The 12,141-nt window shown below is 41.1% G+C and overlaps 1 protein-coding gene across 4 annotated transcripts in view; it reads right to left on the minus strand.

Annotated features, from left to right (window-relative positions):
• ano3 (anoctamin 3) overlaps positions 1–12,141 on the minus strand; it is a 132,841-nt gene that overhangs the window by 52,518 nt on the left and 68,182 nt on the right. For all 4 annotated transcript variants that reach the window (XM_082160419.1, XM_082160422.1, XM_082160420.1 and 1 more), the window contains exon 13: positions 7,292–7,352. In XM_082160419.1, coding sequence (XP_082016545.1) covers positions 7,292–7,352 — 61 coding nt within the window. The remainder of the gene's footprint in view (positions 1–7,291; positions 7,353–12,141) is intronic.

The following is a 12,141-nucleotide window of genomic DNA, read 5'->3' on the forward strand; positions in this document are numbered from 1 at the left end:
CACTTGCCTCCAGTGGAAAATTTTTACAGAATACTTGACCACCAATGAACCCAACAGTTCCCCTCCTAAACTTCCGCCAGGGGAATCATCCCCTGGAAACGTATGTGGAGGAATTTTGTGGACTATGCTCTCAGGTAAAATTTAACGATGTGGCTCTAAAGGATTTTTTCGTTTTGGCTTGAATGAACCGGTGCGGTCCAGATTACCAGGGCCCAGTATATTGACTATGCACTATTGTTAAGTGGCTCATCGTTCATGGTGGGTTTTGCGGATAAGGAACCCTGCAACCCAACATTACTGTCTAAGCCTGAGTCTGTTCATGTCATGTCTGCCAATCCTGAGCCACTTCACGTCATGCCTGCCAAGCCTGAGCCACTTCACGTCATGCCTGCCAAGTCTGAGCCTCTTCACGTCATGCTTGCCAAGTCTGAGCCTCTTCACGTCATGCCTGCCAAGCCTGAGCCTCTTCACATCATGCCTGCAAAGTCTGAGCCTCTTCACATCATGCCTGCCAAGCCTGAATCTCTTCACGTCATGTCTGCCATGTCTGAGTCTCTTCACGTCATGCCTGCCAAGTCTGAGTCTGTTCACGCCATGTCTGCCGCCGAGCCAGTGTCTCCGGACAAGATGGCCGCCACCTAGCCAGTGTCTCCGGACAAGATTGGCCGCTGCCGAGCCAGTGTCTCCGGACAAGATGGCTGCCGCCGAGCCAGTGTCTCCGGACAAGATTGGCCGCTGCCGAGCCAGTGTCTCCGGACAAGATGGCCGCCACCACGTCGCCTGAGCCCTCAGCAGAGATGGCCGCTGCCACGCCTGAACCTGAGCCCTCAGCAGAGATGGCTGCCGCCACGCCTGATCCTGAGCCCTCAGCAGAGATGGCTGCCGTCACACCTGAACCTGAGCCCTCAGTAGAGATGGCCGCCACCACGCCTGAACCTGAGCCCTCAGCAGAGATGGCCGTCGCCACGCCTGAACCTGAGCCCTCAGCAGAGATAGCCGCCGCCACGCCTGTCCTTGATTGGACCATGGAGGCTGCACCCCCATGGTCCCCTGAATTGCCGGCTCCACCCTGGCCACCTGAACTGTCTGGTCTACCCTGGCTTCCTGCACTGCCAGATCCGCCCTGGCTTCCTGCACTGCCGGATCCACCCTGGATCCCTGCACTGCCGGGTCCGCCCACGCCATGCCACGGCCCAGGTCCGTCCACGCCATGCCAGGGCCCAGGCCTGTCCACACCACGCCACGACCCATGTCCTGTCCCCCTGCACGGGCCTGGCCCACCATCCCTCCCCCAAGACCGCCATCGCTCCACCACCCTCCTTGAATTTTTTTTATTTTGTTTGGGTGTCGGGAGCCACACTTCGAGGGGAGATCTGTCACGTTTTGGGTTTGTTCATGTCATGTTTCCATGTCTGTCATGTGATTCCCTGTTTGTCATGTGATCCTGCCATGTGTCTTGTCATTGGTTAATTGTCTGATCATTGTTCACAGGTGTCCCTTGTCTTGTCATTAGTCTGTGTATTTAAGCCCTCATGTTTGCTATGTGTCTTTGTCAAGTATTGTTCCCTGTAACCATTGTTTGTGAGTTCTGTTCATGTTCATGTTCATGTCTTGTTTTGAGTTTTCATGCCACGCCATGGTTTTGTTTCATGTTTGGTTTTGTTTATAATAAACTGCACTTGGGTTCTCATTTACACTTGCCTTCAGTGGATCCTTTTACAGAATCAAAGGAAAGAGGAGGACTGTCTATTCCCTGTTTGAAGGATTATTACAAATCTGCACAATTGAAATATCTAGTTTGTTGGTGTAATGATGAGTATGAAGTAAGATGGAAAGAATTATAATTCAGCCAGCTGGATATTCCCCTCCCCTCCTTATTGGGGGATACGATTAAGTACTCTAATAAACTGAGCCATTGGACAATGGTTCCTCTCAATATTTGGTTCAAGGAATGTAAAAATGTCAAGCTCGAGAAAACATTGAAATGAAATATTTGTATTGATGCGTATAATGATGTGTATAAGGATGGGACTCACAAGAAACTGATATCAAGAATATATTCAAGTGTACAATCTTCTAAAAATCACTTTACATTATATGTGAAAGATAAATGGGAGAAGGAGCGAACATAATTTTATCTGATGAAGAGTGGTTACACATTGTAAAACACAGTATACTACCTCCAGTTCAGGTCAGTGGAGAGAACTCTCATGGAAGATTCATACTATATCATACGATATCATAAAATTATTTATTACTCCCAAAAGAAAAAAAATACAGAATGGTAAACCGGAATCTGCACTCTGTTGGAGACAATGTAATAACTCTATGGCAGATTACTTTTGCATATTTTGGAAATGTCCAACAATTTAGCCTTTTTGGTTAGAGGTAGTCACTGAAATAAAATTGATACTGGGATTCCAGATGGAGTTTCTGTTCCATATATTTAGTAAACATACCAACTAATCTTAATACTCAAGACAAGTACCTACTTAAAATATTATTGGTTGCTAGTAAAAAAGCAATAACTAAGAAATGGCTGCATGAGAGTCCACCAACAAAAGAAGAGTGGATAATGATTGTAAGTCACTTGTAAGAATTGTCACATTGTAAGAAAAACTGACCTTCTCTCTAAGATTAAACATGGATAAATGCTATAAGTACTGGTCAAAATGGCTAATGTATAGTAGTATGGATTGAACATTGGGAGATATTGGGAGTGTATTGTTACTCTTCTGAGACTATTGGGAGAGTAACCCCTTATGTGACGTTAACAGTATGTGAACAACATAATTGTATGTGATACCCCTAGTGACCTGTTTGTTCTGTTCTTTTGAATGTGTTCTACTAAAAGAATATATAAAACAATTAAAAAAAAAAAAAAAAAAAAAAAGAAGAAGTGAACTGCTTTTAGCTTACGGAAGCAGTGGTTGCAGTGAGATGATGTGACCCCTTCAGCTTAAGTTTTCCCTCCCTCCAGTTTTGACTGGAGGTGGAAGCAGTGAACTGCTCATGTAGCAGCATATTGAAGGTGTGGTCGTGAAGAGATGATTTTATTTTTTAACCCTTAATTTTTAGTCTGTGCTTCTTCCAACTCAGCTGGTGAAACTTCTGAGAGACATCCATTTGGTCGTGGTGAGATGATGCGACCCCCCTCACTTTCGCTTCCTCCCTCGTTTTGGTTGCCTTCCCTTCAAAATTATCTTAAGTGTTAACTGCTGAGGCAGAAGCTTCCTGGAAGAATGGTCGGGGTGAGATGATGCGACCCCTTCACTTTTAGTCTGCACTTCTTCCAGCTCAGCTGATGAAACTGCTGAGAGACATCCATTTTAGAAGGGCTGGTCGCGGTGAGATGATGTGACCCCTTCACTCTTTAACTGCTCTGCTGAGGTACTATCACTTTTCATAATGCGGTGAGAAGTTGAAGAGTGGCAACACTGAAGGTTGTAGCCTGTAATGCTGAAGTTATAAAATTAGCATTAGCTCCCTTTGGAAAGCTGCATGCTCAAGTACCCCTTAGGGTAGAGCAAGATGGTCTGAATTATGATGGGTACTTACAATACACCCTCTACTTTGTTTACTTCCCTCCCCAACAATTGTTGGGTCTTAAAGGAGGGGTATCACTATCCTTTGCATAGGTGCTCTACTAAAGCCGAATCGCTAGCTATAGCGGGTTTTGAGCAAAGTACCTTTACTCTAGATAGGGTATGAGCTGTTCTTACCCAATCATATTGGAGTCTTTAGGTAGGGCCTGAGCTCCCCTGTGGCTCCCTTGGGGTTGGAGACTGGGTGATGAGAGTTACTGGGCACACTACATTTGCTCATAAAAGGAAGGAAAATGAAAGTCGGGTATAAAGTAGGGATGTAGTCTTCCCCTTGGAGGAATGGCAACATCGAAGGAGCCTGAAGGGCTAATTACTGTTGGTTTTAGCACCTTGCTTGCTTCCTGTGATAAGCTGCTCAAGTACCCCTTAGGATAGAGCAGGGTGAATGGAACTATGCTGGGCAACTCATAAATTCCCTCTGTTTCATTTATATTCCTCCGCAACTATTGTTGAGTTTTGAAACAGTGATATCCCTCCCCTTTGGATGGGTGCTAGAATATGGCCCTGGTTCGACAGTACTAATAAGTAGAGGAAGATTTTCTATGGGTGTCCAATGTGTTATCCGTCACATGATATCGTAAAAATTTGATAGTTTTAATGGGTTTAGGTGGAGTGCCTTTTTTTCAAGGCAGGGTTCAACTGTTCTTCTCCAGTCATTTTGAGGTCTTGAAGTAGAACCTAAGATCCCCTGCGGTTTCCTGGGGGTTTAGAGGGGGGTTTAGGGGGATAAGAGTGGTATGCACACTGCATTATGCCCTGCTCTCATTCTCCCTCCTTTCCTGAGTAGGAGTAAGGATTATACTCCACCTTGGAGTGGTAGCAATAGTGAATATTGTACCCTGAAGGGCTATTTTTAGCACTTTGCATGCTTACTTGAAGTAGGGCCTTATGCTCCCCTATGGCTGGGTATCGTGCAAAGTCTCTAGTTGATCCATGCTTGGAGAAGTAGAGGCAGTTTGCCTGGTGGCCTCCCATCTTGTTATTGCAGCATTCTATAGTCAGATGAGTGCATGAATACTCCTTGTGGTGCCCGTAGAAGAACAAGTAGGGTTGAGCACGCTCCCCAATGACTCTAGGTTAATTAAGTAGAGCCTAAGCTCCCCTGTAGTTTCCCTAGGGGCTGAGTTGCAATGGCAAGAGTTTGTGTCTTTATTCTGTGCCACACTTGTATTTGCATCCCTTCTGATGAAGTGAAGGTTATATTCTCCCCCTTGGAAGTAGTGGTAGATCGAAGGTCTTTGTTGAATTACTCCCTTTGATAAGCTACTCCCTAAGGGCTTTATCAAAGTATTGACATAGCTAGCTCTATATTAGAGCTTTTGCTCTTGGGGTCATCAAGGCTTTTTGCCTGCCCTTGGGCTTAGAGATTGCCTCCAATAAGCAGTCTATTAGTCGCAATCTGCGCCCTGGGAGTTGACGCGCTCTGACTCCAACTAAGTGATCTGTAGAGACAATCTATGTTATGCCCCCTATGTTTGTGCATATCCACTGAATAGTGATGTAGGTAACCCCTCAGCAAAGCCTATTGGTCTAGGTTACCCATGTAACCATGGTTTCCTGAGAAGGTGAACACGATTTTGCGTTGTTGCCATGCATCAGGTTTGCCTGAGCGTCTTCTTCAGACAAGAGAGTTTATGACTTGTCTTGCAGATACCCTCTTATGCTCACAGGCGCTCCACTTTGGACATCGTGGACTGCTGTTGGCCAAAAAATTGGCATGTTTGTTACATGTATTCAGATACCGGTTACGCTGAGGGCGTTCCCCATAGCGTCAACTCCATGACGCAACATCTAATTTTCCTTCTCAGGGAACCAGGGTTAAACACGTAATCTAGATGTTTTGAGGCAAAAAGAAAGTGCCAATGAGATATTGTAGCAGGAGTTTGTATGGAAAGAAAGAGACCATTGAGTGATTTGATAGACATGAATGTAGCACTATTGTGTTACCACTGACAATGATCACATATAGCCAACAGTTTGGCCATCAGTATGTGAAAATATTCATTGCCGTGTTTGACCAATTAAAAAGAGCCATAGAATGATAACTTAGGCCATACGTTCCTGCAAACAAATGCGACAGAACCTCTGTGTCCATGGCCTAAATTTCTTTTGTATTTAAGGATAGCAAAAAATAATAATAATTTGATTTGATTTTTTTAAATATTTTTTTTACTCAAGCTTCTAGAACACTAATGCGGCATTTCCGAAGTGTTAATGAATAGTCACCCTTGTACAGCTTTTGTGTGAACTCTCATTTGACTCTGAAATGTCTAAAGGTGCTTTCACAATAGCACTTTTGGTTCTTTAGAACATTCGCAACAGACAGATGCAAGTGCCGTTTTGTGCCGTTTGCAGCCTTCTCCTGTGTCGTCGTTATAATATAATGTGAGCACATTCCGGTGGGGGCAGAGGGAGGGGGGAGCATTCAAACCAAGTGTGGCAATCGAACCATGTGAGAAAGCACCATTAGAGAGAAATTTATCCTGAATTCTCTTGACAATGGAATAGTGGTTTTGTCGTTTTAGATCAACCCTTCTGCATCCCCACTAAAGCCATTATTTTGAAGAGTTCATGAATTCCATGTATAAGTTTTAAAAGCAATTTAGAAATTTGAGTATCAGAATCCCCATTTACATGTTTTTGTTCACTGTTTACAATTTGTTTTTGTTGAATTAAGGACTATATTGTAATTAGTAGCCTATAATTTCATGTTAAACTATACAGCTTTATTGCAGCTACCCTAACTGTGATAGTGTTAGTGGCATTTGTGTCATGCATTGTTTTTATAGCCCTTTTCCAGCAGATAAAAATATGGCTGTGACTAATATGTTGCTTTGTTTAGATCCCACAAGTCACCTACAGTTCTGCACCTGCAAAACCTTGCACAGATAAATCAAAACACAAACAAAAATACAAAATATATGAATGCAAACACATGTACTGTAGCTATGCTACTTCAATTTCACGCCTTCTGGAATATGTCATAAAGCACAATTATAAGGATTGCCACAAGGGAAATTAGTGTACAGTAATAAGCACTGACACAAGTGGACATTAGTGTATACTTTTATAGTTTGTTTTCCCTTTCATGTCAACTACTGTTATGGTGCAGCAACAGTTTGAAAATATTTTTTTAGACCTATAAAGTTAGTTAAACTGCCATTTGTTTAATGTCACATTTAAAGGAAAACATCCACAGCAGTAAATCCACCATGTCTGTTCACATTAATCTACTTTCATTTCACTCCTGGGAAGTGTTTCATTGGCTGTAGTCAGTCAATTAGACTTAATAATGAGGCCACAATTATCAAGCACGAACTCACCTGTGATCGCCACTGGGGATCCTTCAACACATCTATTTATCATTGCTCTTGTTCAGAGGAGTAAACTAAAGTCTAAGCAGTTTTGAAATATTTAAATGTTTGTGCTGTGAGTGCGTCTACTGTGACCTGATTGTATCATTTGTTGTAATGTGGGACAAAGCGGTGATTGATTACAGCTGCTTCTCATGAGCTTTTTAGTCATTCCTTTTATAGCAGACCAAAGGCTGCTATAGATACTAATTCTGCCCACTGAAGGAAGCCTCTTTTATAATTACTTAATTTGTACTTCAAACCAAACGCTGACCTGTCTGTCTTTCTGCGGGTGGAAAGAGTAATGATTAGATTAAAAAGATTCAGACTCACCCCATATTGCCATGAAGATAGCAAAGAAGACTGTGCCTCCATTATCAAAAAGATGGGTCACCTGGTAAGCACAAAAAAAGGCAGTATATTTTAGAATGTATAATTTGGAAATAACAGCAAGCTAAAGCATACAGTATATCAAGAAAAATTTTTTATAGAAAAGCATATGAACAAATAATGATTATTTACATACTGTAAGATTCACATGTCCATTTAATCTATGAGCAACAAGCCAAAAGTAATCTCAAAAATTATTATTATTATAATTTTTTTTACGATTTCATTAGTATGTTCATGTTTTTATTTGTTATTTTTTTTTACAAATACTTTTTTCCTACAAATCACATTGTACAAATTAGTAAAAACATTTAACTATGTAAAATATTTACGCTTTCTCCTGAGATCGAGTTGGATTTTTAATACTGAGAAGAATGAACACGTTTTCACCATTTGCGTCATTGGATTCGCTTGTGCATGCTAATAAGGAAGCTAAAGACCACAGTGTCTAGCATTAGTGTCTAGCATTAGTCACTAGCGCACGCTGCACACCTTTTTGAGTCCAGGACAGTGAGGTTTGCCTTCACAGCTATCTCATTTCAGCTAGCCTGTATTACACTCCCCCCTTGAAACCTCAATCATATCTGGGTCAAAGCACCATTGTTACCAGTTCCTCTCGGCTCCCTCCGAGCTGGGCTTGAACTGGTGATAGCAGGCATGGGAGTAGGGAGCTAACAAAGACATTAAAGGCCACAGCCATTTAAGAATTTCAGCAAGAAAAATAAGGAGTTTGGCATAAAGTGCCAGAATTGTTCATTCTGACAGCAATTTGCAGCAGTGAAGCGGCCAGCGAATGTTATTCAGTGAGAGTTACCATTTTGCAGGAACAAGAGCAACAGAAAGACCCACTCATATAATTATTGAGCCAACAGACATTTCAATTTTGCCTGCTACATAATTTGGAAAAGCCCAAACAGATATGTGCACAAGACTTCACAGAAACTGTATATGCCTGACAACAACATAGTAGGTGAGTAAGCAATATGTAGTCACAAAATCAGAGAGCCCAGCATGAAAGCTCACAGGTGACACATTTGACACCTGTATATCAGGTGTAAACCATCTTAGATGACCATTTGTAATCAGACATAAGGTGGAAGTGTTATATGTAGGTGTAAATGTTTGTATTAATATTGGTGCTAGGAATTTGTGATTGGTGTTTCACAAGTTATAAATAAGGTTATAATTGTGGGCCTAAAGGTGGAGATGGGAAGAGATTCTAAAGAAATGTCATGGGAAAGAAGTAAACTAAGCTACTACATATATACCAGATGTGTCCAATTCTGCTCCTGGATGGCCACTGTCCAGCAGAGTTCAGCTCCAACTCCAATTAAACACACCTGAAACAGCTAACTACTACAGGTGTGTTGATGCAAGTCGGAGCCAAACTCTTCAGGACAATGGTCCTTCAGGAGCAAGTTTGGACACCTCTGTTCTATACCCTTGAAACAGAATTGGCAGCATTAGGCCAATATATTCCTTCTGAACTTATGTTATGAACTTCATTAAAGAGTGTGAAGTGAGACAGAAGAAAGAGCTGATGGTCAGTAAAAACTCCAGCAGTAGGATGCAGATTGACTTGATTGGCATGTGCCAAATAACTCTCCATTGATATTATTCTAGAGTACAAAGAAAGACTGTTCTGTTGCTCTGACTCCCACATGGGAGCTTTGTTTGTTGAGGAGGTGGAGATTTTGGCAGACGAGATTTGATCTATAAGTGGTGAGAAGCCTCTGTGGGCTTGGCAGGAGGTTTTATGTACAGCTCATATAATTGTTTATTTAACCTGTGTGGAAAGAGCACACTGATATTTCATCCTTTTGGATATGGGAGGAATGGCAGAACCTAAATTGGGATTTGTATAACAACACCCGTTAAGTGAATTTTGAAGCCAGTTTGAAGAACCGTAACAGCTGTTTTTGAAAGCAGAGGAGTTGCAGGCAGGTATTAAATCCTCTCTATGCTGAGAAATCAATGATGGGTTGAGAAAATCATCTTCAGAATTTAAGATTTTGCCAACATGTGACAAAATTGTTTCACTGGTGTGGGATGGACCAATGGTAAAAAAATAAATACAAAAAATTGCTGAGCGGTGTAAGGACAGTAGCTCATTTCTATGCCGTTGTTACCGCTGGCAGAGTCCTGCACGGGTCCATTTTTGGAGACCCACCCCCGCCCTTACCCGCAAAGTTCAGCACCAGATCCGACCCGTCACCTGTGATAATGTCAAAATTAAATCCGCACCCGCCCAGACCCGTTAAAATTTGGCCCGTTACCCGACCCGTGCCCGCGATAAATCACACACAAGCTAAAATCTATTGAGCGCGGGTTTCACGTTCATGTAACATGTAAGGGTGCGCTGCCAATAACGCACCTAAAAGCTGTCACAAAGAACTGGGAAAAGTAATGATTATTAATATGTCAAATATATCAAGGAGACATTGTTTTCTGTGTCAAAGATGAAGTTGACGATGCTGACCCGCGATCTTCGCAGTAGTGAACGCACCAGAGAGAAATTCACATTTCATATGGATTACATTAGCAGAGAGCAGTCTGTTTCTTTCGTTTTGAATTGTTTTGTTTAAAAGTAGACATTTCATGCTTTCTATTTCTCAGGTCTGTGAGGCAAGTAGCTTATACGCTGAGTTTTGGTTCATTTAAGAGACGAGCTCCAGTTCACGCGCCGGCGCCTCCGTGTCCTGATTATATTGCCTGCTATATTTAGCCTACCTCTTATTTATTAAATCCAGGAAATTGGTTGATGAAACATTGATTAAAATTAAGATACAATTAATACAAAACGAAATTCACTTTAAAGAAAGGCTTTCTACAAAAACAGTCAAAGTGGTCAAAATCATGTCTGCCCACTCCATGTTTCTCGATATTCGGGATCATCTTATCTTATTCATGCTTTTCTCTTTTCATATAATCAACATGAAATTGAAAAAAATTATAAAATTTTATTTAAACATGAATATGAACTAAATCGTTTTTTAATGACTGGCCTAAAACACATAGGCCTATTAGCCTACAGTACAGAGAAATTTAATATCGGAGCGTTGCCGGAGAGCATGTGGGGGGAGAGATACGATTTTCTATCAATCATCGAATATTATTTTGCTTGATATGCCAATTCTTAATTTTTGGTGTTTTAAATGCCTGTTTGAGATCTCTGTGAAAGTTTTAATTATAGGTTCGTGGCCCTGAGTGTCGCGATTTCGGTTTCATTTCGCATATAGCCTACAGCCCTTATAATCATAGATGACTCCACAAGTTTTTATTTAAAAGAAAGAGCGTAGCCTACGTTTGTATGTAGGCCTATATATGGGTAATTTATATACACAATACTAACTAAAATATAATTAATATCATTTTATTGCATTTGTATTAGTTGTTTGAAGAGTAAAAAAAAAAAAAATCGGTCGATCTTAACGCAAGTTTACAACCGGCAAGTCGGTTGGACTAAAAGGGGAAAAAAAAAATGTATTGAGTCGGTCCTAAATTGACAGGGTCGGTCGGGTTACGGCAAACAAGAATATTTTTAAGGATGGCCTGACTAAAACACATATTTGCGTATGTGTAATGGTAATTTAGACATACAAATATTGCACATATTTTTCATCCGCTACCCGCCCGCAAGGAGTTCATTATCCGCCCGCATCCCCGCCCGTGAATTTTAGGAATGTCACAATCCACCCGTTTTAGCCACTTTTATGCGGGTACCTGACCCGTTACAGGACTCTGACCGCTGGCCAAAATCCAGCCCCATAACAGTAGTGGGTGGCCAAGAAAGAACCGTGTCAACATTGTTTTAACATTGTCTTCTGAGCTATGAAAATGCAAACTTCAAGCAATAAAACATTCTTCAGGGCAGGAACCAATTTTAATGTGTATTTTATTCAAATATTAGCCTCTCCCAGGCCAAACCACAACCATGTTTCCATGTCACAAAATCAACTTTTGGTCCTTAGCACTGACTGCACAGCTTGAAGAATCTGTGTTTGATTTGCATGTTGAAAATTCAGGACCAAACACTAATTCAAAACATACGAATATCTTTGATGTCAGACAAAACAGGCTTTCCTGATGAGGCTACAACAAAAAGTTTGGAAACAGACATTCTAAAAACAAAGTTGTTATGGTTATAAACCGTTATAAACTACATATGTGCACTAAAAGTGTACATCTTTTCTGCAAAACAATATGTATTTGCATAAAGATGTCTACAGGAAATATACAGTATACATAAATATCACCACACAGCCAAGATGTGATTTCTTGACTTTCATGTTGTTTGTCTTGGTTTTCTTGACTTTTCATGTTACCACAGTACACAGCATCATGAATTTATTATATCGGGCCCTTAAGAGAGCAGCCAGAAAAATGGAGCGCAACTGGAAGAAAACAAAACTAGATGTTTTTCGAATTCTCTTAGAAGAAAACAAACACAACCCTAGTTATTTATTTGACACAGTGGCTAAATTAACAAGAAATAACACTTATTCTTCTGAAGTTCCAAAGAGCATAGCAGTCTGACTTTATGAACTTCTTTACTTACAAGATTGATAATATTAGATATAAAATTATAACTATGCAACCATCTACTACAGTATCACATCAGACAGTGCATTGTAGTCTCCCTGAGGAAAAATTCCATTCATTCGTTGCAATAGGATTCGTTAAATCATCTAAATCAACAACATGTATGTTAGACCCTATTCCGACTAAGCTACTGAAAGAGATGCTTCCAGAGGTCATATATCCTCTCCTTAATTTCATTAATTCATCTTTGT

This window comes from Leuciscus leuciscus, assembly GCF_965113295.1.
Source record: "Leuciscus leuciscus genome assembly, chromosome: 25".
In the NCBI taxonomy this organism is placed as follows: Eukaryota; Metazoa; Chordata; class Actinopteri; order Cypriniformes; family Leuciscidae; genus Leuciscus; species Leuciscus leuciscus.